This window comes from Myotis yumanensis, unplaced genomic scaffold (genome assembly GCF_028538775.1).
Source record: "Myotis yumanensis isolate MYYU_CA2020_CCGP unplaced genomic scaffold, mMyoYum1.0.hap1 SCAF_16, whole genome shotgun sequence".
Taxonomy (NCBI): Eukaryota; Metazoa; Chordata; class Mammalia; order Chiroptera; family Vespertilionidae; genus Myotis; species Myotis yumanensis.
In genome coordinates this window covers 41638738-41662630 of record NW_027223767.1, presented here as the reverse complement: position 1 = coordinate 41662630, position 23893 = coordinate 41638738, and the positions used below count along the sequence as shown (strand labels likewise).

The following is a 23893-nucleotide window of genomic DNA, read 5'->3' as shown; positions in this document are numbered from 1 at the left end:
CTGGGGCTACAGCCCACAACCCAGGCATATGCCCTGACTGGGAATCGAACTGTGACCTCCTGGTTCATAGGTCAATACTCAACCACTGAGCCATGCTGGTTGGGCATGATTCTTAGAAAAGTCGTATAGCAAACCTCCCTCCCTGCCCCCCAGATATTGGAAGGCAGCATGAGTCCATTGACCCTCCTCCAGGCCTCTCTCCATTCCATCCGTTATTAATGATCCATGTGTACCAGCCACTATTCTAGGAACTGGGGTATAGCCATGAGGCTGACAGGCAAGGCCCCTGCTCCCCCAGAACTTGTGCGTTCGTGGGGGGAAGACAGACCAAACAGGAATATGGGATAAAGATGCTAAGCATCGCAAAGCAGGACAAGACAGACAGTAGAGGGTGATGGCAACTCTGTGAGATTTGCATTGTCCCAACTCTACGGACAGGGAGATGGCCTAGGAAGCAGCAATGCTGAGATGCAAACCCACATTTTGCATCAAAGTCCCCTAGCTCCTAACCCCTACTCTGTGTGGCCCCCGGAAGGGAATGAGAGCAATTTCATCCCTGAGGCTGAAATCCTGTCTTCCTGGAAACAGTGTCCAGCGGTGGCCTGACTCCAGGGCCAAGAAGAATGGAAGGTTCCTGCTCCATGTGAGCTGAGCAAGTGTCTAATAAAGAGGGTAATGGCGGGATGGGTTGTTTAACAGGGACAGTGGCCCAGCAGGTGTGGCTCAGTGGTTGAGCATCAACCTATGAACCAGGAGGTCACGGTTTGATTCCCAGTCAGGGCACATGCTGGGGTTGTGGGCTCAATCTCCAGTGGTGGGGCATGCAGGAGGCAGCCCATCGATGATCCTCTCTCATCATTGATGTTTCTATCTCTCCCTCTCCCTTCCTCTCTGAAATCAATACAAATATCTATACTAATAAAAGGGTAATATGCTAATTAGACCGGATAGATGGAACGTCTTCTGGATGTCCTTCCAGACAAAGCCACGGTGGCAGGGGCTGAGGCAGAGTGGTTAGGGGCGATCAGACAGGCAGGCAGAGGCGGTTAGGGGTCATCAGGCAGGCAGGCAGGTGAGTGGTTAGGAGCCAGTGGTCCTGGATTAGAGAGGGTGCAGGCCAGACTGAGGGACCCCCCACCCCCCATGCATGAATTTCATGCACCGGGCCTCTAGTATATAGTTGGTCAGGTTCAAGAGTGATGAATTTCATGCACCGGGCCTCTAGTATATAGTTGGTCAGGTTCAAGAGTGATGAATTTCATGCACCGTGGCCTCTAGTATATAGTTGGTCAGGTTCAAGAGTGATGAATTTCATGCACCGTGGCCTCTAGTATATAGTTGGTCAGGTTCAAGAGTGATGAATTTCATGCACCGGGCCTCTAGTATATAGTTGGTCAGGTTCAAGAGTGATGAATTTCATGCACCGGGCCTCTAGTATATAGTTGGTCAGGTTCAAGAGTGATGAATTTCATGCACCGTGGCCTCTAGTATATAGTTGGTCAGGTTCAAGAGTGATGAATTTCATGCACCGTGGCCTCTCTTCCACGGCAGCCCCTGGGCTGGCAACAGTCCCTCTACCCTCGCGCCCACTCCCGAGTATGGACCCCTCAAGGCAGAGCTCCAGGCCTCATGTCGGGCGCACCTGGACACCTATGAGCCTCCCACACACGCCTCCCCTCCACCCCCCAATTCTGCGACCCCAAGTGTCTTTGTGCAGCAACCCACCAACCTGCCCTCTGGCAGCAGGAGCACCACCTTACCGAAGGCTCAGCGGCCTCATGGAGGCAGCACCCTCTTCACCCAGCCCGTGGCAGCAGGTGGCGGCAGGGGGCGGGGGGGGGGGGCCTTCAGGACGTTGAAGCAAGCCTGAAGGGCTCTCACGGGCGCAAGCTGTGTCCAGGCCGGGTCCTGGGTCCACAGACTAGTCTCCGCAGGAGGGAAATTCACAACATATTCTTCATTTTCATCTTTTAGATGCAAGGTCAGTGAGAAAGTAAAACACACGTCTTTGCTGCCTTACCAGTGTTGTCTGAAATCGAGAGAAGAGATTGAAATTAACGGCTGAAACGAGATAGTTTTTGTCTTCACTTCCTGGTATCATATCACACAGAATCTAAAATGGTCAGGACGACCAAATTCAAATCCAGAGTTGTGGTTTAAGCTCCTCTGCTTTGCATATTGTGTAAAATCAGAACCAGCTATCTAATGATCTGACACACAGCGTATCCACAGTGTGCTAAGTTCAAAGATTGTTTTAATAAAAGGAATAAAAATAGGCCAAACAAAAAAAGAGATGGTGGGTGAATTGAGGGGAATGAACCGGATGTGGAGAGTGAGCCAGGTGTGTGTGTGTGGGGGGGGGGGGCAGATGTAGGGCGTGGGATGCAGACAATAGGGGAGAGGGCCAGGTGTGCACGTGGAGGTGAGGCAGAAGTGACAGCATGAACTGGAGGAGGGAGACAGGTGTGAAGGGGATGAGCTAGCTGTGAGGGGTTTGAGAACAGGGGCTTCAGAGGGTGTCTGTCCCTGGAAAGGGATGATGCAGCCAGTGCAGGAAACACTCGGGGCTCGAGGAGGTTGCTCATTGCTGCCGAGCTGGGAGGAGACGGCTAAAGCTATGGTGGCTAAAGGATGCCTCCCCCTCGCCCGATCTTGAACTTGTGTCTTATCCCCTCTGGGCCTTGGTTCCTGCTGTGTCCTCACTTGGAATGCCTGCCACCCTACCCGCCTGCTGAACTGCTTAGTGGCCCACCTCAAATGCTCCTCCTCGAAGAAGGCTCCCCTAATGTCCACTGCCTTTTCCAGGTTGTGATTAGTCACTAGGCCCTGAGCACATACATCAGAGTTATCTCTGGGTTAAACTTTGGGTTGGGGTGGCCACCAGGGGCAGGCTTCCCTGCTCGTATGGAGTTTACATTCTCAGAACAAGCCTGACAACAGGCAATCACATAAACAAAATAATCCCAGAATGTGTTAAGGCGGGAGGGGGGGGGGGGGGGGGGGGGACACGACACACACGAATTGGGTGCAATTATAAAGTTGAGATAACAGAGGGGCTGTTTTAAATTGGGGGTCGAGAACTGAAACCAGCAATATGTGAAGGCCCCTATGCTGGCGGGGGGGGGGGGGGGGGGGGGGGCGGGGGGGAGGGGACGTTGGCTGATTTGGGAAGCGGCGGAAGGCCAAAGTGGGCGGAGTGGGCGGAGGGAGGTCACCAGGTGCAACTGAATCCAAGGGGCGCCCTCCATGGGTTTGTGGCACGACTGAAAGGTATGGTCCAGTCTTGGCTGTGCGAGGGCAGAGCGAAGGCGGAAGTCCGGGCAGTTGGGGAAGGGGCTGGCAGCCACAACACCCAGACGGGCTCCCCCAGCTCCCAGGGCCTCGCCCCACTCCGTCCCACCTCGCCCAACCTGGCTGGTGATGTCAGGACGCCACTTGTGACGTCACGGTCGGGCCCCGAGGGGTTCCACGCCGGGGTCGTGCAGAGGAGGAGCGGCCCTTGGCGGCACGTGAAGCTGATCCGATGAAACCGGTAGCTCCCAAGCCGTCTCTGCCCAAGTTGTTCGGTGCGTGCGCGCCCCCGCGCGGGGCGCTGGTTGCTATGGACGCGGCGGCGGCCGCTGGGCCGGCGCGCGCAGGGTCGCGGGGTCGCGGGGTCACGGGGTCGCGGGGACTGCTGCTTGGCCACCATACCCAGGGTTCCCGCGGGGTAGGACCAAGCTCTCAGGCCGGCAGACACTATGAAGTCTCTAAAGAAGGAATCCCGCCACAGGATAACTCCAAACAAATTCTTGGAGGCCGCAGAGAGCTTGAAAGGTTGGCGCTGGCTGCCTTGGGCGCTCAGGACCCCCGGCAGGGGCAGGGGTGCTTGGATGGGATTCACGACACGGGGCCTGGAGGATGGGGGTGACAGCAGGATGGAGGTAAAGCTCTCTGGGGATTGGGGTACGGGGCCAGGCGTACTCCATACCTTAAGAGATGGTGAACAAGGCGGGGAACCCCTCCCGCCCCCAAGGGAGGGAGCACAGGGCCCTGGGCCTTTGAGGATGGGGACATAGGAAGTGGGGGATTGGCTGAGGCCTCGGGGATCAATTGTTGGGGAGATGGCCTTGGGCAGGAAGGCATGGGAGACCCCTACCTGGAACCATATCTTAGGATGGGACGCAGAAGGGGGAATCTGGGTGAGGGGACGGGGAGAGGAAGAGCCGGGGAAGTTTAAGACGAGGAAAGACAGGACATGGGGTCCTTGGGGAAAGAAATTCAGGGAGGAATGAAATAAACATGTAAGGTGGGCAAACAACCAACCTCAGTGGGATTCGGGGCGGGGGGGGGGGGGGGGGAACGCTGTCACCTAAAAGCTCTGCTGGAAAGCAACCAAGAAATGCTCGCTTGGCTAGTTCTATTTCCGACTACCTTTCCCCACTACCTGCGTGCTGGGTGACACCTGCCCGCTTGTTTAACCTGGAGACAGTCGCTAGACATGACAGCTTCCTGGCCTCTGCAGCTACCCTCTGGGTGCGGGTGGGAGAGCCTCAGGGTGCCTGACAGCAGACTGATCCCCAAGGACAGGTTCCCGTTTGCAACTCACCCTCCCTCCCTTCCATCTTTTTTTTTTTCGGTTTCCATTTATGGGGGGCCTGATGGGCGTGTGTGGGCACTGTGCTGGGCAACAAAGGTATTGGTATTAACTGTGTGGCCCCAGCCCTCAAGAAATGAATTCTAGTGAACTCCCGGAGGAGTAACCAGACACTGGAAATGCTGTAACACAGGCACCTGTAGGCATTAAGGTGGCGTAGAGCACCTGACCCAGTCCTCGGATGGTAGATATAGGAGGGAAGGTTTTTCGAAGAAGGTGACATTTCTGGCGAACCAAAAACAAAAGAGAAAGGAGCACTTTACTTCTCCAGGTCTAGGGAGCAGCGTGAGCTGAGGCGTGGAACTGTGAACGTGTATGGCCTTGGTGGCCAGGGCAGAGGTGGCCAGTGTGGAGGAGAGGGAAGGGAGCCAGAGGGGCCTGCGCAGGTGGGTCAGACCGTGAAAGCCCACTGTGAGGAGGGGGGTCTGTCGCCTTGGAGTCAAACTAACAGGAGCTTAGCTGATTTTCAGTGGGACTTTCTTTAATGCTTCTTTATAGTATGAAAGCCTGATTTAGGCTACATTGTGGCGATGCTGTTTCACGATACGATCGATATTTTGTTGTTGCGTTAAGCCTCACGCGAGGATATTTTTCCGTTGATTTTCAAAGAGAGTGGGGAGAGACAGAGAGAGAAACATTGATGTGAGAGAGACACATCAATTGGTTGCCTCCTGCAGGCGGCCCTGGCAGGAGCCCCGACCAGGGCCAGAGAGGAGCCTGCAAACCAAGGCACTTGCCCTTGACTGGAATCGAACCCAAGACCCTTCAGTCCGAGGGCCAACACTGTATCCACTGAGCCAAACTGGCTAAGGCATGATGCACTTTTTTAACAGTTAAGAGAGGAAGAGAGAAGAATAGCCTGTTTCCTTTCCCAAGGGCAGTCAAGGGCTTTCCTAGCTACCACTTACCTAGTCTCTGGAGAGCTTATCAGATTTGAATAAACCAAGGAAAGATTTTTCACTGCATATTTTTAACGAGGGGAAATTGAGTTTATTAAATAGCCCTTGGGTTAATAACATGCACCAGGATGAGGAGGGAGGGGAAAAAGCCAAAGTGTTCAGTTCCTCTAAATATCTCAGGGGAAGCTAACCGAGTGTAATCTTGTAACCTTGTGGCTAGGTTACTCCAAGGTCTCTGAATTATAAGCAAAAAGCAGCAAATATTGTGACTGTAAACCTGTTTAGAGGTCCCACCCTTTCGACTTTCAGGTCTTGTTGCCCAGGCACAGGGGACTCTCCCAGGTCCCGCTCTCCCATCAAGTAAAGCTCTGCTCCGGTAGGGACAGCCCCTCCCTCGGTTCCCCAGCACAACCCTGAGGTCAGAATTCCCTGAAGACTGTCATCAACACAAAAAAATAATAACATTTAGATAAAACAAGAAGCAGAAAAATCGAGACCCGGTTTCTCCTCCCTCTGCCGCTAGCCTCTCTCCCTGCCCAGTCCTTCCCTACCCCACCTGAGCACCTGCTTCCGGCGGCCTGGTCTAGCCCCAGCAGAGGCATCACCTGACTGCCCCACTCAAGGGGGCTGACGTCAGGATCAGCTGTGTGACTCAGCAGGAGCCCCACTCAGCTTGGGTTTCCAGACCAGAGAAGAGGAAATAGCTAGAGCTCTAGCCTACACAGTCAGTCGTGAGACGCACTTGGACCCTTCAGCATCTTTCTGCAGGCCCTAAAGTGACCGCAGTGGGATTGTCCTTCCTCCCTGGTCTCCCCAACTTGCCGCTGCCCGGCGAGTCCCCCTGGCTTACCCTCACCGGATGAATCACTCTGAAAAGCTGCTTTCACGTCATTCTCCTGGACCAAACCTCCCTGCTGCCGACAGAGGATGAGCAGCTGCTTCTGCTTTGCTTTACAAAAGCCGCCACGGCCTGGTGTCCCCGGTCTCACTCCCACCTCCTCCACAAGCCTCTGTGTCACCACACCTCACAATGCCATACTCCGCCCCGCCTCCACCTTGGCTCCAACTGTGACCCCACCCGGAACACCTCCGTCTGCTGCTCCACCTGCAAAGCCTTCCCGTCCTTCAAGGCCGAACTTAGCCGGGGAAGCTCCCTCTGACCCCTGCAGCTGCTCCCCCGAACCTCTGGCTAGAGCCCTAAACTGCATGAGCCACATCCATCTGTTCCTGCTTCGACATGGAACCAAACCCATTGTCATCTGTGCCACTAATTTTAGGCCCTTATGCTATGATTCGTGTGTGCGAGTGTCTGGTGTCTTTTTCAGTTTCTCAGCAGAAGGGACCATATTTTAACCTTTTTTTTTAAACCATCTTCTCCATACTGTATAGCACCTCCTAGAAGGTACTTGATAAATATTTTCCAGGGTGAGTGCAAGTTTAAAATGCACATATGATTTGGAATATTTTGTATAACTAGAACATACCATTTCCTGACCGTATATTAAGAGAACCTTCTCAGATAAGCTTCTGACCAGAGTTCCACTATTTCAGAAATCTGTTTTTTTTTAATTCTTTATTGTTTAAAGTACTACACAAGTCCCCTTTACCCCCCATTGACCTCTCCCCGGCTGCCCCCACCCCCATATTTCAGAAATCTTCAACAATGGTGACGTTTTATACCTTCAAACACAATCATTAGACACCCACCAGTAACAAGCACAGAGCTGGAGATGTTTAATCCCCTGGGAAGGCATAGAACCAGCCAAGTCGATGGACAGAGGATGTCCTGGAAAAGAGAAATAACACCATGACATTTATAAAAGCAGACCCTCCGTTGGTACCAGCTCTCTCTTGGGCTGCCACAAACTTTGGTGACTGGTGTAGGTTTTGTAAATCAAAACCCAAGGCGGCACCGCCACACGTGGCAGCGGGTGGGACCAGGGCCACGCGGTTTAGCTGACGACGCTGCCGAGTTTCCGCCGACACCGTGGCCGAGGAGGTGGACTCTGGCCCATGGGCAGAGCTGAGAGTTAGGTTTGGGATGATTCTGGCTTGGTTTTCTTGTATGTGTGCTGCTTTGTCACCAATTATGCGGGCATTTCCTAAAAAAGAGACCCTGACTTTGGTAACCAAAACAGCAGCTTTGAGGTTTTAGCGAGATTGCCTTTTTTAAAAAAAGGCGAGTGCTGGGAGAAGCAGCGGACAAAACCCAGTTCTGTTTTCAAGTCCCTGAGGTCGGGACTCGGGTTTTCTTTTGATTATTTTCTGAAGGCCTTACCGCAAACCATTCTAGACCAGAGGGCGGCAGACAGGAGGATCCAGCCAGAGGAACGAGATGCAGGTGACATGTTAGCCCACCTCTGTGGGAGGAAGGCAGGGAGTGCGTCCTCTTTGGAGAATGACTGGCTTCTGACATGAGTTCTCCAGGCCGGGCTCCGGCCTGGCCCCCGAGAGAAAGAGGCTCAGATCTCTCCAGCTCCATGAGCCCCTGTCATCATCAACCGCTCCGTGATTGCGGTAGACCCCTAAGTAATCTCGTCCTCGGTTTTGCACCCCCTAATCCAGAGGTTCTCAAAAACCTGGGGGCTGCGACCCCTTTGGGGGTCGAACGACCTTTCACAGGGGTCGCCTAAGACCATCGGAAAACACATATATAATTACATATTGTTTTTGTGATGAATCACTATGCTTTAATGATGTTCAATTTGTAACAATGAAAATACATCCTGCATGACGATCCATAACAGTAGCAACATTACAGTGATGAAGTAGCAACGAAAATAATTTTATGGTTGGATCACAACATGAGGAACTGTATTAAAGGGTCGCGGCATTAGGAAGGTTGAGAACCACTGCCCTAATCCATTCCTTGCTACGTCATGACCCCCCGGGGCGAGGTCCTTTACTCGGCTCAATGAGCTCTTGGTGATATGGCTCCTACGTCCCTCTCCAGGCATGCCTTCCTCCCTCCCCCCTCGCTACCCTCCAGCGATTTTAAAAACATGCTTTGCGTTCCAGGGGTGCTCCATTCTCTCTTGCCTCTAGGCCTCTTTCTGCTAGTTCCTGTAGACTGCCTGGTCCCCAGGCCCTTCCCCTGGTCTATGTTCTCGTCATCCTCCAGTTCTCCATTTAAACGTCACCTCATTAGGAAGCCCTCCTTGACTACCCCCAGAATTGGGTGGGGACCCCCTGGCTGCTCCCATAGTTTCAGCCTGACAGCCTTGTCTTCATGGGTGTGTACTCTTTGAAGCCTTATATTCCGAGAGCCTGGCACATAGAAAATACTTAAACAGTATGTATTAAATGGTCAGCCATGGATGTTCTGTTCCCCCCAGAGCATCGGTGTTTTAACCAATGCCTTAAAGAAGGCTGACGCCGCCCTCGCTGGTTTGGCCCAGTGGATAGAGCATCGGTCCATCGGGCACATAACTCCGTTGCAGGCTCCTCCCCGGCCTAGGTCCTGGTCAGGGCTCGTGTAGGAGGCAACTAATCGATGTGTTTCTCTTACATCAATATTTCTATCTTTCCCTCTCTCTTCTGCTCTCTCTCTAAAAATCAATAGAAAAATATCCTTGGGTGAGGATTAAAAAAAGAAAGCTAATGCCTTCACCCATGAGAATGGATCAGTGCTAGCAGTGGAGGAGGCTGAGACAGCATCTAGCCCAGGTGCTGAGCCACCTACAGAGTTTTATAAAACCAGCTCCCCAGGCCCTGGCTCCATGCAGGAGCCAGGAAGCTGTAGTTGTAAAATTCACCTGAAGATTCGGAGGAAGACATTGGACTAATATTTGGGAACCACTGATTTGGAGTCCAGCTTCCTCTTTTTACAGAAAGGAAGACTCGAGGCCAAGAGAGGTTAAGTGATGTACCCAAGGTTGTCCAGCTTATAAGTAGCACAGCCTGGTGGTGGGGGGGGGGGGGGGGGGGGGGGAGGGTGAGGACATCTTTTGATGTCAATTCCAGCTAAGAAGCCTCAGTCAGTGAGGCAGGCCAAGGGCCATGGGTAGGGGAACCTTCGAGAAAGAACTCCCACTGCCCCAGGCAAATGCAGCCCAGTCTCCCTGGCAGCCTCTGCTGCCTGTGGCCAGCTCTGCCTCCCCGCTTTGGGGCCTAATATAGTAGTACTAGAGGCCTGGTGCATGAAATTCATGCACTTGGGGGTGGGGGGTCCCTCAGCCCGGCCTGTGTCCTCTCACAGTCCGGGAGCCCTTGGGGGATGTCTGACTAATGGCTTAGGCCCGCTCCCTATGAGCCCAGCTCAGGGCTTCTGGCTGAGTGGCGCTCCCCCTGTGGCAGCGCACTGACCACCAGGGGGCAGCTCCTGCATTGAGCATCGGCCCTCGGTGGTCAGTGCGCATCATAGCGACCGGTCATTCTGCCATTCGGTCGATTTGCACATTAGCCTTTTATTAGAGCATATCTATCTAGAAGCATTTGTAACCTTCTGTTTCTCTTCAGAAAAGAAGCAGCGGGCGAAGATCCCTGAACAGTCCACACCCCCCATTCAGGAAGAACCCGAGCCTGTTAGCAATGTCCTACAAGGAGATGACATTCTGGCCTTGGCCATTAAGAAGGAAAACTTGAAGAAGGTAAGGATGCAATCCAGGGAGCCCTTCCTGCAAGAGCTTTTCTCTCCTAACCTGTGTGTTCTAGAACATCAACCATGTGCACCCTCTCCACTGCCTCCCTCCTCATAGGGCGGGTCTGATTCCATGGAAAAATCCACTGGACCTACGCTCTTTCCACTCCTGCAGCTAAAGGAATGTACTGTGTTTATCTGAGCATTCCTGAGAGTCATATAGAACCGCAGAGGAACGAGAGAATGAGGTGTCTTGCTCCCCATGGAGCCAAGAGCCATCATCCCCGTTTCACAGACGGGAAAATGAGTTTAAGGAGCAAAGTCACAAATGCGGGTAAACCTGCTACTCCCCAACCCCAGGCTTTACCTGAAAGAATCGGGCACTTCTCACCTGTACTGTCTGGAGCAGCGGTTCTCAACCTGTGGGTCGCGACCCCTTTGGGGGTTGAACGACCCTTTCACAGGGGTCGCCTAAGACCATCAGAAAACACATATATAATTACATACTGTTTTTGTGATGAATCACTATGCTTTAATTATGTTCAATTTGTAACATTGAAAATACATTCTGCATATCAGATATTTACATGACGATTCATAACAGTAGCAAAATTAGAGTTATGAAGTAGCAACGAAAATAATTTTATGATTGGGGGTCACCACAACTTGAGGAACTGTATTAAAGGGTTGCAGCATTAGGAAGGTTGAGAACCACTGGTCTGGAGGCATAAAATGTTTTTGTGTTTTTTTTTAAAATCCTAACCAGAGGATATGTTTGTTTATTTATGTATGTATGTATGTATGTATTTATTTTAGAAAGAGAAGAAGGGGGAGAGAGAGAGAGAAACATCAATCGGTTGCTTCTCCTACTTGCCCTAATGGGGATCAAACCTGCAACCTAGGTATGTGCCCTGACCTGGAATCGAACCCACAACCTTTAGGTGTACGGGACAAGGCTCAACCAACTGAGCCACCCAGCCAGGGCATAAAATGTTATTTCCCCCCCTTGAAGACATTATTAAGTCTCTTGTCTGTTGCAGAGGCGTTTTCCTCGACAGAGCATATGGACAGAGCGGGAGAAACAGATTTGTCCGCCTTCAGGAATTCCACAAAGGCTTCGGACAGAGGCGACGGGGGTGTGTTTCCTCCTCCTGATCTCACGTGGAATTCTCCTCTGTTTTGTTTCTTTATAGCAACACATTCCTCGCTTTATGGAAACAGCAGATAAATCTGACATTACCCAGAAATTTCTCATCCGAAAAGTCAAACCCAAGGGTCCTGGGAGGAAGGTCCGCCACTTTGTAGCCCACCCTGCCACTCCGGATGCCACCACGAGGCCCCTGGACTACTCCGGTAGGTCCGCCCCGGCCCCGGCGCCGCCCGTCTCTGAGTTCGTGGGTCAGCCTTGAAAGAAAGCGGGGGGGTCTCCGTCAGAAAGTGGCCCCCGGGAATCATTTACATCCGCTCGCTGCAGCTTGTCTTTCCCCTCCTCTCCCCTCTCCCCAGGTCCCCGTGAGAGTTTCTATAGCGGCGACCAGATCCTGCCCCACCACATCCTGGGGAGTCTCCACGACTTCAGGAGAATTGCAGTTGCTCAAGGGAACATGGAGGTTCGTTTGTACAGAGCTGCCTAGACGGGACAAGTCGCCGAATCCATTCCAGTCTCACAGCTGGCAGAGCCAGGCAGGCCTGGGGTTAGAAAGACAGTCTGGTGTCTGGGCCCCGGAGTCTGAAGTGATAAGTGACCCTCCTCCCCCCGAGCTCCAGCCCAAGACAGGAAGTCACTCTGAGGACACACAGGTGCCACGGGGAACTCAGAGGCAATGGCGCGCCTGGCTTGGTTAGACTGAACCCAGAAAGGCATCAGGGTTCCGGGCCTGTGCTCCCTAACCGCCTTCTGCTCCCCTGTGCACCGGCTCCGTTTTCCCTGCTCCAAACACTGGCCTGCGCTCCTCCGTCCCCAGCTCCAGGGCCACACAAAGGGCCTGCGTGTGTCTGACTTTCCCAGCGCGCGGTGCTGCTCGCTGTCTCGGTCCCTTCGCTTCCCTGGTTCCCAACTAAGAATCTCATTGGTCAGGGGCTAGCCTGGGGTCATCTAAAAAGGACTCAGTCACCCTGCAGGGGCGGGTGTCCGTGAGCATCGGTCGGAAGACAGACACACGGGAAGCTTTGGGACACAGCCTCAGCGCGAGGTCCCCATTCTGGGGGGAGGAGACGGGCAGCCGTTTCCAAGGCCCCCCTGGTTCTGGGACCTGTTTTCTGTCACTCCCAACCTTCGGCTCCTGAAGAGGCGGGATCCTCAGCAGAGTGGGGCGGACGGCAGGGACTTAGGCCTAGAGAGGTCTCGGCTCAGCCCCAGGGCAGCGCCTCTCACCACCCTCCACACGCACCTTGTGCTTTTCAGCTGGCTGAGCTGATCCACACCCCACCCTGTCTGATGACCCTCGACTCAGCTGCAGAAGAGCCGAAGCAGGAAGCCCCCAAAGAGGAGAAGCCACCTCCCTGGGCCCCACCTCCTCAGCACAACTTCATGAAAAACTGGCAGCGCAACCTGGCCCTGTGGAAGAGGCAGCAGGAGGCCCTCAGCAGTGAGCAGAGAGGATGGGCGCCCGCCGGGCCCACCCGGCACCCAGGCCCTGTTGCCGGGCGTGTTCTCCCCCTGCGCCCGTCCAGTGACGGACTCGGGCTGAGCGCGTGGTGCCTGCCCGTTCACTCACTCCCCAGTGTCTCTCCCTTGGCGGGTCCTGGGATCAGTCCAGGGATGGGGCTGGCCGGTGCTGAGTGCCGGGCCCCTGTTTGCTGCGATTCGGTGGAGGAGCTGCATTCTCGGCTCTTCTCTCTAGGACTCCTGAAGAAACCTGTCGGCGAGCTGCTGATGCACATCGGGGAGACCTACAGACAGATCCAGGAGGAGCGGGCGGTCATCGACCGAGTCTTGCCCACGCAGCACGATGGGAAGGTAAGGACGGCGCTCCCGCGTGCCCCGTGAGGAGGAGGTCTGGACACGGATGGCTGCCTGGGCGTGCACAGCGGGGGAACGTAACAAATCGATCCACTGCAAAGCCGTGTTAAGCCCTCAAGGCCTTTAGTAAAATGACATTATTGGTCCTATTATTGGGCGTTCAGGGACTGGTCAGTTACCTAATCCAGCCTGTGGTGGCCCGTGGTGGTGAATGTGAGGAGCAAGACAGCACAGGTCCTGAGTTATTAGAACTGTCTTAGTGTTCCCTCTCAAAGGCCGAGGCCCCAGCTTCTGGACGATCCAGGGTCCCCTGTTGTGTCTGGCGTGCGAGTGCAGTGTCTGCGCCACCCACGCTGTCTGGGGCCAGGAAAAGGCTATCGAAGGGCGTCCTGAGAACAAGAAAGGGCTTGCTTCTCCCGCTCTCCTGGCTGCAGCGAACCCCCAGAGCGAGCGTCTGTGGTCCGCGGTGCCCCTGTCTCCCGGGCCCCCCACCAGCCCCCCGCCAAGGTGTTCAGGTGACCTGACTTGTCTGCCCATCCTTGCCAGTGCTCTGAGGAGTCCAGTGGGTTCTGGAGTCGACTGGAATACTTGGGGGATGAAATGAGGGGTCTGGTCATAACGAAGACAAAAAGTCAGCGTGGCCTCCTGGAGCCCATCACTCGCATCAGGAAGCCGTACTCCATCCAGGAGGAGATGGGTGAGGAGCAGGGCACCTTGGGGGGGGGGGGGGCGGGGGGAGGCAGACAGTGTGGCCCTGGAATGGGACCGACCGGGGATCAAGTCCCCTAACCCTCGGAGGTCCAGTCCCCACTTCAGTTAGACAGTGATAGATGGAAGAGGGGGCGGAAGGGAGTGAGATGGAGGCTCTAGGGCTGTGCGGCAGCCTGGCAGCCGTGAACCACTGTGGCCGCCGAGCACATGGAATGAGATGTAAGTATAAACTATGCACTGATTCATACGAGAAATATCTATATATATAAAAGCCTAAGCAACCGAATGACCGAACAACTGGTCAACAGGTCGCTATGATGCACACTGACCACCAGGGGGCAGACACTCAACACAGGAGCTGCCCCCTGGTGGTCAGTGCTCTCCCACAGCCAACCTTCCACGGCCCCTCCCCCTCCCCTGGCCAGCCTGCCGGCCCGATGGCCCTGATCGGGTCAGCTGGCCAACCTCCTGCAGCCCCTCCCCCAAGCCGGACAACCTCCCGCGGCCCCGATTGGCCCCAATCGCTGGCCAGGCCGAGGAACCCCACCCGAGCACTAATTCATGCGCTGGGCTAGTCTTACTAATAATTTTAATACGGATTATATGTTGAAATGATAATATTTTTGATGCATTGGGTTAAACGGAAATGAATTCCCCCTGTTTCTGTTTACCTTTTCCAACCATCTAGGCCAGTGGTCGGCAAACTGCGGCTCGCAAGCCACGTGCGGCTCTTTGGCCCCTTGAGTGTGGCTCTTCCACAAAATACCACGTGCGGGTGCGCACGTACAGTGCGATTGAAACTTCGTGGCCCATGAGCAGAAGTTGGTATTTTGTGGAAGAGCCACACTCAAGGGGCCAAAGAGCCGCATGTGGCTCGCGAGCCGCAGTTTGCCCACCACTGATCTAGGCAGTTTTAAATTACGTACCTCTCATTTGTGGCTTGCGTGCTATTTCTATTGGGTAGCGCTGCATGAAGGGCTGCCAGGGCCCCTGCGTTCAGAGCAAGCTCTTTGGCCTCTCTGGCCCCCGTGTCCACATCTGTGAAACACTGGCGAGGTTGTGAGAGGGTAAAATGAAGCACGGTGTTTATTAAGAGGTCCTGGCCCACTGCTAAACACGCAGTAAAAGTAGTGCTGCTGTTTTTATGCATTATCATCCGGAGATGTGGTGGTTTGGGAGCTCATTCTGCAGGAGTCCTGTGTAGGGTGGCCAAGGCGTAGGAATGGGGCAGGAGGACTGAGCCCAGCTGCACAGGGAAGCCGTATCTCCCCCTCCCACCCCCATTTCCCAGAAATGGTGCTGGGATGGGTGTGTTCAAAGCTCTTGAGACTGAGGGGAAGGGGACACGGCAGCGGCCTGCACTGAGGGTCCTCGGACCCTGCGGCAGGATTGCTGGCCCGGAAGGATGCGCGGTACCGCTACACCTGGGATCGGAGTCTGTTCCTGATCTACCGACGCAAGGAGCTGCAGCACCTCATGGCAAACCTGGGCTTCAGCCAGCAGGTGGGTCCTGTCTCCGGGCCCTGTCCGAGGCCCCTGAGGGGGGCACCTGTCTTCAGGCAGCTCATCTTTCCTTTCTTGGTCTCTCTGAGGATATTGATGGCCTGGAGGTGGTGGGCAGAGGGCAGCCTTTCTCAACGGTTACAGTGAAAGACTTTTTAGTGTTTGAGAAGAGCCAGAGAAGTTCCTCTGGAGACATAAGGTACGCGTGAGTCGGCCTGGGCCCTGGGGAGAGAGGTTGGGGAGCGGGGCTTCCCCCCGACGCTGCCGCTCCCCCCTCTAGCCCATTCCAGCACCTGTGCTCGCTTCCCCGTGGCCATCTGCTCCCTCCTAGCAACCAGCTCCTAATGGGGTTTCCCAGACATTCCTTCGCTGGTAAGGGGGCGCTCGTTCACGGAGTGCCTCGGTGACAAGCAGCACTGTGTGTCCAAGAACCTCCTGCCAGCAGGAAGGGAGCCGGATAAGGCCGAGCTCCGGGGGAGCTGATGATGCCCCGGGGGAGGGCAGAGCTGGCAGCCACCGCTGGGGGCTCCATGTGGCAAGACTATGGCAGCCTCTGGGAAAACTCGCCATTGGTTTTCCTTACAGCGATTTACGGACCCATTACCCAGAGGCGGCCCCCATGCCTATTCTTGGCCCTTCTCTGCTGTTCTGCGGGAAGCCAGCCTGCTGGATCCGGGGCAGTAACCCTCAGGACAAGGTGAACCTGCCTTCGCCCTCACCCACCTGCCGTCCGGATGGGCCTCCCTTGGGGGCGGTCTCAAGGTGACTTGGCCGTCACAAGGAGCCTGCCGCCTCCTACGTGCATTTGTACCTGGCCTTGCACTCAGCATGTCTGAAAATGGTAACAGCCGTGCTCGCTCGACCCAGAATAAAATCACAAGGCCGAAAGGAGAGAGTCACAAGCCACCCCGTTTGTGCCTCGTCCCCAAGAATGTGTGTAAGCAAACTTCCCCTCTTGGGCGTGGCTCTAAGAAGGTTCTGCAGTATTCTGTGGATGCTAAGGAGCAAAAATGTCCGTCAGGTAGAACATCTGTTTTGTTCTCTCTTCTTACCGTTGATGGCACCTCGGGGACAGCCGCTGTCGGGGCAGGACACCCCTCTGTCTGAGAGCAGCCAGGCCCCGGAGGCCAGGGACAAGGGGACATTCAGTGCCAGACCCAGAAAAGTCCCTGCAAACTGGGATGAGTTGAACCTCCCAGGCCAGGGCCTCCCCCAAAGACGTGTCTCGTGCCTCCTCCTCCTGCAGAAGCAGATCGGCATCGCTGTCCGCCTGACCTTTGAAACCGTGGAAAGGGAGAAAACATCTTCGGAACTGACCGTGGTCAATAACGGCACCGTGGCCATTTGGTATGACTGGCGGCGGCAGGTCCAGCCGGACGCTTTCCAAGACCTGAAGAGAAACAGGACACAGCAGTTTTACTTTAATAACCGGGAAGGTACCTAGGAGGCGCGGCCCCACCCACCTTGATGTCCAGAAGCGGACGTCTAGCGAGTTCAAGCCCCTCTTCCCTGCCTCCTCCCTTCTATTTCCTCCGTGATGCGTGTTATCTCCCAACTGTTCATGTCTGTTGGGGGCAGGGAGGTGAGCCCCAGGGGAGGGGGAGCATTCTAGGGGTTCAGGTACATTGCACAGACCCGAGGCTGGGAGGACCAGCTGGGCCTGTTTCGGGGGCTTTCCCGTTTCCGCACTGAAAGTCCCCCAACCCAGGAAAGCCCTCCTCCCCGGGCAAAGCCGGACGGTGGGTCACCCTGCCTGGGGCTCAGTTACACGTATCCCCAGAGGCTTAGGGCCCAGCCACCTGCAGACACGCGGGCGTGGGGCTCAGAGAGCCCCTTCTCGGTGCACACCTCTGTCTCTGCCCCCTCAGGTGTGATTCTGCCGGGAGAAACGAAGACCTTCACCTTCTTCTTCAAGTCTGTGAATGCTGGGATCTTCTGGGAATTTTGGGAGTTTGTAACTCACCCCACCCTGTTAGGGGGTGCCATCCTGCAGGTCAATCTCCACGCAGTCTCCCTGGCCCAGGACATTTATAGGGATGAGAGGACGTTACTGGAGGTAAGGGAGCCGGGGCCTCGGCCCCGCGTGGACATCAGCGAGGTCCCTCTGGTGTCCTTCCTAGCACTGCCTGCAGGCGTCTTGTTTCTCTCGGCCAGTCTTGGCTCAACAAACCACCTCCCAGGTGAGGTAAAAGATGGGTGGGCAGGCAAGAGTGGGGTGGTTTTGAGCCCCACCATGCCTGGCTCCCACCGCCAGGAAGAGATGAGAATGGGCCTTCAGGGGCAGACTGCGTGGAAGTACTTGAGCACAGACCCAAGGAACGACCCTCACCCGGGTACTGTTTTTGTTCCCTGCTGTTTAGTACCCTCCAGTGGAGTTGCCTTTAACTGGCAAGACTTCAAAACCACAGACAGCAATTTACCCAGGGGGCGGGGGGGGGGGGGGCGGCACCCAGGAGTGAGTGTGAGGTGGGAACTGGGCATCTGCTGGGCCCCCACCGCGTCCATCGCCTGGCCGCCCAGCGTTGCTCTTTGTGGGGTTCCGTGGAAAGCTGTGCTTTTCTATTCACTGTGGACCCCAAACACGACCCGGCTGCTTCGGCCGAGGCTCAGCCTGCGGCGATCAGAGATAATCTTGACACATGCAATGTCTGCTTTGTTTGCTAGTCTAGGACTGGCCTCTCTCGAGATGACCCTGTTTCTGTGATACTGGCTGTGTGGCCAAGTCACATGCCCAGCAAGGCCCGAACCGTGCTGCCCCTGGCCCCGGCCCCGGCCTTCCTAATCTATGGGAAATGCCGCCGGACCTCCTGGCCCCTCCAGGGAGCAACTTCTCTGGGACTGGTTCCTCCTCGGGATCCTTTCAGCCTCTTTTAGGGAGCAAGGATGTTTGGGGAGACCCAGGGAGTTTTGAGTCTGGGAATAGTTGTGTGCGCGTGCGTGTGCGTGTGCGTGTGTGCGTGTGAGAGAGAGACAATGGCAGGAACCCAACCCCTAGGAAGGCGCAGAGCCCCGAGGGACCTGGCTCCCCTCGGGGTGCAGCATGGGTTTCGAAGGCCTGAGCTGTCGTCTCGTGCCACCTTTCCTCCCCCAGAAGGAGCTGGCCTCCCACGAGGCGGTCACCATCGCGCAGAGCATGCTGCAGGAGCTGCTGGGCGGCATCCTGACCCCCCAGCGCGTGCCGTCGCCCGTGGACGCCTACCTCACGGAGGAGGACTTGTTCTACCACAGGAACCCCCAGGTACAGCCCCGCACTGGCCCCCGCCCCTGTGAGTGCCCTGGGTGGGAGGAATAGCAGCCCCCCCACACCCCATGCACCAGGACCTGTGCTGAGCGTCTTCCATGAGAAACTCACTTCACTTCCCAGCAGCCCTGTGAGATGGGCACTACTACTTTTTTCTAAAAAAAAACTTTATTGTTGAGAGTATTACAGATGTCCCCCTTGCCCCCTCACCACTTCACCACTATCCCTGTCCACCCAGTTCCTGCCCCGCCCCAGGCCTTCACCACCCTATTGTGTGTGCCCATAGGTAATGCATATGTGCACATAAGATCTTTAATCTCTTCACCGCCCCCCCCCCCGCAACCCCCTCCTCTCTGAGACTCGTCAGTCCGTTCCATGTTCCCATGGAGATGGGCATTATTTCTATCCGATGTTACCTGGGGGAACGGTGGCCGAGGGAGGTTAAGTAATTTCCCCAAGATCATGTAGCTCCTAAGCGGATGCTTGGTGAGAACAGTTTCACCAACTCCTTTGTTCAAACCCAACGTTACTTGGAAGCTCACATGCAAAAAAAACGCTTGAAGTTGGAGATGCTCAGGTTGCGGGGCAAGAGGGGATATCCTCTGGCTAGAGCCACTCCTGCTGGTCCCTTCCCTGCCTCCTCCATCCGTGCTCTTCAGGGAATGGGGAAACCGGCCCAGGTCCACGGGCTCTGGGTGCCTCCAGCCCGCCCCAGCCCAGCCTCCCCGTCATGTGCCTTCCCTCACCTCTGCTGCAGCTGCACTACCAGCACCAAGTAGTGCAAAACCTGCATATACTGTGGCACCAGTACATGGTCCTGCCCTACAAGGCCGAGGAAGGCAGGCCAAAGGACGACGAGCAGGCGGGAGCCCGGGCCTGGGCGGCCAGGACCCAGCCAGGCTATCTGAGCAAGTCCCCGGTGCAGGTGGACTCTTTGACCTACCCTAAGGGCTCCGCCTTGGAGCCCCAGCAGGAGAATGCATACGTCAAGGAATCCCAAGATGGTTCTAGGCCCCAGAGGGTCCGAGTAGGGGCCAAGACTTCTCCGTGGAAGAGCATCATGGAGAAGATCCTGGTGGAGGGCAGCCGAGACTGGGACAGCACCAAGAGCTGGGAGCAGGCGGGCCTCCCGCCACCCGAGTGGAACCTCTGCCTGGAGGACTTCAGGGAGGTGGGTCCCTGACAGCTCTGGGTGGGGAAAACAGCTCTGGCACAGTGGGGTGAGGGAGGGCCCCAGCAGCGCCTCTCGCCCCCACGGGCCAAGAAAGAAAACCTCCGAGGGCCCGGAGAGAGCCGTCTCGGGGGTCATCTCTTTCTGTCTCGGGGGGCTAGGCCCCTGTGGTGCCAGAGGGGCTCCCTCTCTGATCCTGGCACACCTTGCAAAAGGGATTCGTGGGAACAGATATCTGAAGGAGGCCCCAGGCTCCCACGGAAGGCAACCCCAGACAGGTTCCCCATGGCTACATCGCCTCCCGCACCCCTGTCCTCACAGCACCACCCCCGTCACTAGAGGACACGGGGACCCTTGGTGTCCCGGGCACAAGGGTTGCTCATGGTACCCGTGACCCTGCCAGGAAGTGATGATGCTCCCCGAGGAGAACCAGAGAGAAGATGCCCTCATCAGGCTCAACAGAGCAGCCCTGGAGCTGTGCCAGGGACAGAGGCCACTGCAGTCTGACTTCCTGTACCAGATGTGGTAGGTGCCCCACCAGGCGAGCCAGCCTCATCTCCTCCCCTCCGTGGCATCGGGCCAGGGTGCTATGCAGGCAGTCCCAGCATGCAAGGGTGCGGAGCTCCCCTGAGCTCAGGCCCCCGAAAGATGCTCCCACAGTCCGTGCTCGGCACCTGCCGCAGCCGCCCCTGCAGCCACCTGCTGCTCCCTGCGGAGCCATTACAGCGGAGCAAGCACCTGGACCTTCATTTTTTTCTCATCCTTTGTTCCTTCTCAACGAGCAGAGGAATGAACGGAGGAGAAGCCAGAGGGCAGTGAGAAGAGGGGCATATTCCACAGAAAGCCTCACTTCTCGGTTATCGGCCTTCCTGTCGCCGGTTTGGAACTTGTGTGGAAAGAAAGGCTTGGGGTGGGGGGTGGGGGTGGGGCTAAGTTTTCGCAAGGCCCTCAGAACACATCCCTGGGAGCCTGGAGCTGGGAATCTCAATCAAGGTCCAGCCATGGTTTCAAACGCTTGCCCAGGTGCTGGTGAGGATGCTGGCTGGACAGGGGCATGGCATGTCCCTGGCAGCTCCTGGCACCAGTGTCTTGGAAGGGAAGGATCGAAACCTCTGCAGGTTCCAGGGCAAATGAAGGGCGATGGCTTCTCTCCAGTGTGTCTTGTCCTCTAGTTTTCAGCTGTGGCGGGACTTGATTGACGGCCTGGTGAGCCACTCCCTGTGGCTGAGGGCTCTGCTGGGCCTGCCTGAGAAGGAGACCGTCTATCTGGACGTGCCGGAAGAGCTCGGTCAGACTCTGCGCCGCCTGCCTGCGCGCAGTCTTCCCCGTCCCGCTGCCTCCGCCCTGCACCCCCTCTGGGGGGACCTCTGTTGGTCCTTGGAGTAGGCCCCTGCTCCCCTTTCATCTGTTGCCAAGGTTTGGAACCCAGAAGTGACCTTAGTATCACCGGGGTTCCCGTCCCTCGTTTTACAGATGGCATCTCAGGAGGATTAAAGGGTTTGCCCGTGCCGTCCACGCGGGAGTGGCGGAGCCGGGACGAGACGCAGGCCCCTTGCCCCTGCCCCACAGTCCCGTTCCACAGGGCCATCCGCCCACCCCTGAACCCAGGGCTCGGCTCCTCGTCTGTGGGAATTCTCTCCAGGCTGCCGAGAGCACTGGGCTTCTCCTGACTCCCGCCTATGGGCGCAGCCAGGCCACAGTCCACACTGTCTTCCATTCACCTCCCTCAGCTCGGAAAACACCTTCCGCCATAGAGACAAAGGTGGCTTCCGGGAGAGCTGGGAAGGAGGACCGGAAAGGGGCGGCCCAGGAAAGGAAGCAGTTGGGAGTCAAAGATAAAGAAGATAAGAAAGCAGCCAAGGTGCCAGGGAAAGAGGCAGGTTCCGGACACGGTCTGGCCCAGGGGGCGACACGGGCTCGCACAGTGAGCTGTGCTGGAGCAGGCCCGGGACCTCCCTCCGGAGCTCACGAAGGCGACGCGTGTCTCCTCTCTCCAAGCAGGACCGTCTGAACAGCAAGAAGCAAAAGGCAAAGGACGACAAGAAACTTACGAAATCTTCCAGTCGGGACAGGCTCTACGTGGAGGACCCTGCCCCTGACATCATCGTCACGTCTCAGGAGCCCATCGATCCCCTGGTCATGGAGAAATACTCCCAGAGGATGTACATGGAGGTGAGGGCACGGCCCAGGGCTCCGCCCTCCTCTCGCTCACACCCGTTCCTTCTGCAAATGATAAGTGCCTACTGCATCCACAGTGGAAGCGCCACTGCCCTTGAGAGGGGCAGCCTGTTGTGCGAGACAGACTTCGTGAATGGCGATGAGCACTGAGGAAGAGAGAAACAGACCAGAGCCAGGGGGACGACAAAAGGCCCGCGGGGAGCAGGGGGTGGCGGGGGCTCATCGAAAAGGTGACATCAAACAGACTTGAAGGAAGGTGGGGGAGGCCCTGTGGACCCCTGAGGAGCAGTGCCCTAGGGAGAGGAAGCAAGGAATGCCAGGGGAGGGAGGAGCCAGGAGGACAGGAGGCAGAGGGGTCACCAAGAGGGGGCAGGTCATGTGGGGCTTTGTAGGCTATGTGAAGACTCGGGGTTTCTCTGAGTGAAACGAGAAACCATGCAGGGATTTGAATAGAAGAGGGAAATGGTCTGACTTTGGGGAAATAGACTTCGTGTGTCAGAGGGCATCTTGGCCGGCCTGTCCCTTGGGGGGAACACCGCGCCGAGTGGATTTCTAGCAAGCATAAGGGTTTTGAAACACCAGAGAGACTTCATGGCAGCTCCCTCTTCAGCAGTCGGCCCTGAGGAACTCATCGTGTGTTGTGTTGGGTTTGCAGTTACAGTTGCTGTTTATTTCGGGGGCAGGGAGGGGGGCGGTCCACGAAGCCACATTCAATCTGTCCGTCTCATGGCAAGGCTTTGTCTGCCTCTGGCGTGGACAGCTGGGTGGCTGGGATTATGTCTGCACTGTGGGGACACCCTGGATCTCATTTGATCAGAAGCTCCATATGCTGCTGGTGACATCCCTGAGATGTCTGAAGGCTGATGGAGGCAAGTTATCATAGGTCTCTGAGGACTCGCGCGGTGGCCTTTCTCAGCTTTCTGAAATTAAGAGTCGACTTGCTGAGGCCTGTGTGGCCCAGCCCCACTTAGGGAACAGTTTTGGAAACGTTTCAGGATGTGGATCTGTGATCTTACAGGAAGGAAAGTTGGCGCCTGTGAGGCCAGAGTAGGATTGGGCCACCCCAAGGGAGTAAATGGGCACTGCTCCCCGGACCCCAAGAATTGCCCCTTTAACCATCCTGGGCCCCAGTGTCCCCATACGTCCCAGGGCCCAGACTGGTTTGAAAAATGCAACTCTCTGCAAAAACCAAAGTTCTACAGAAATTCTCACCACGCTGGTCTTGTCCCCTCTCGAGCTGTTCTCAGTGTGGAGTGAGCGTGCCCGCCCTCATAGCACAGTGGGTGCTCCCTGGTGGAGGCGTTTGCCACAGAGCAAGCCGTTGCCTGTGACGTTTGTCCTGTTCTTCCAGGTCTATGGGCTGCTGGACACCATGGTGACGGACCTAATGGTTCTGGCTGATGAGCTCCACCCCCAAAGGGACGTGGAGCAGCCTTGGCGTCCTTGCACTTGACTCAGGTGCCCAAGCAGCCTTCTGGGCAACTGGTTAACAAACAAGTCAATAAAGAACCTTTAAGTTCCTACCACTTCCCTCGGGCTTCATGTCGTGAATGCCGCCTCCTTGATGAAATCAGCTCATGGCCCAGGTCCTCCCTCCCAGGTGGTCCCACTTGCCGTCAGGCCTACCCCACCCCACCCTGTCTCGGTTCCTGGAGTCACCCAACAGGTGGAGAGAGGAACGCACCTGGGGAGGCGATGTGAGGGATGATGAACCTCAGAGCAAGTGGGTAGCAGGAGAAGGAATGGAGCAGATGGTAGGACAGAGCATCACCCCTCCTAGTTCCTGCTCCTGGCCCTCCTCGCCCCACACGTTTGGGGTAGCGCTTCCCGGGGCCAGGTCTTCCCCAAGTGTCATCACCAAGTGTGACGATGTGTGAGACTCGGGAACTGGACGCCCGGGGACCTGGCTCCCTGAGACCCTCCCAAGGGCCCTGTCCCAGGTCTGAGGGCGTGCTCGCCGACCTCTTCACCCCTAGAGGCTGGATCCGTTTGTCCTCAGCCAGAGGTTATTGT

At 56.2% G+C, this 23893-nt stretch overlaps 1 protein-coding gene across 1 annotated transcript; it reads left to right on the top strand.

Annotated features, from left to right (window-relative positions):
- Positions 1–3667: 3667 nt before the first annotated feature.
- MYCBPAP (MYCBP associated protein) lies at positions 3668–23395 on the top strand. The gene is made up of 19 exons (XM_070394912.1): positions 3668–3816; positions 9994–10124; positions 11308–11467; positions 11621–11724; positions 12519–12702; positions 12958–13073; positions 13623–13773; positions 15175–15290; positions 15380–15489; positions 15876–15987; positions 16537–16726; positions 17159–17346; positions 18382–18528; positions 19289–19702; positions 20106–20227; positions 20875–20990; positions 21433–21578; positions 21704–21874; positions 23232–23395. Exons 1-19 carry the CDS (start codon positions 3741–3743, stop codon positions 23331–23333), a joined length of 2856 nt encoding a protein of 951 aa, XP_070251013.1. The 5' UTR covers positions 3668–3740; the 3' UTR covers positions 23334–23395.
- The last annotated feature ends 498 nt before the right edge of the window (positions 23396–23893 follow it).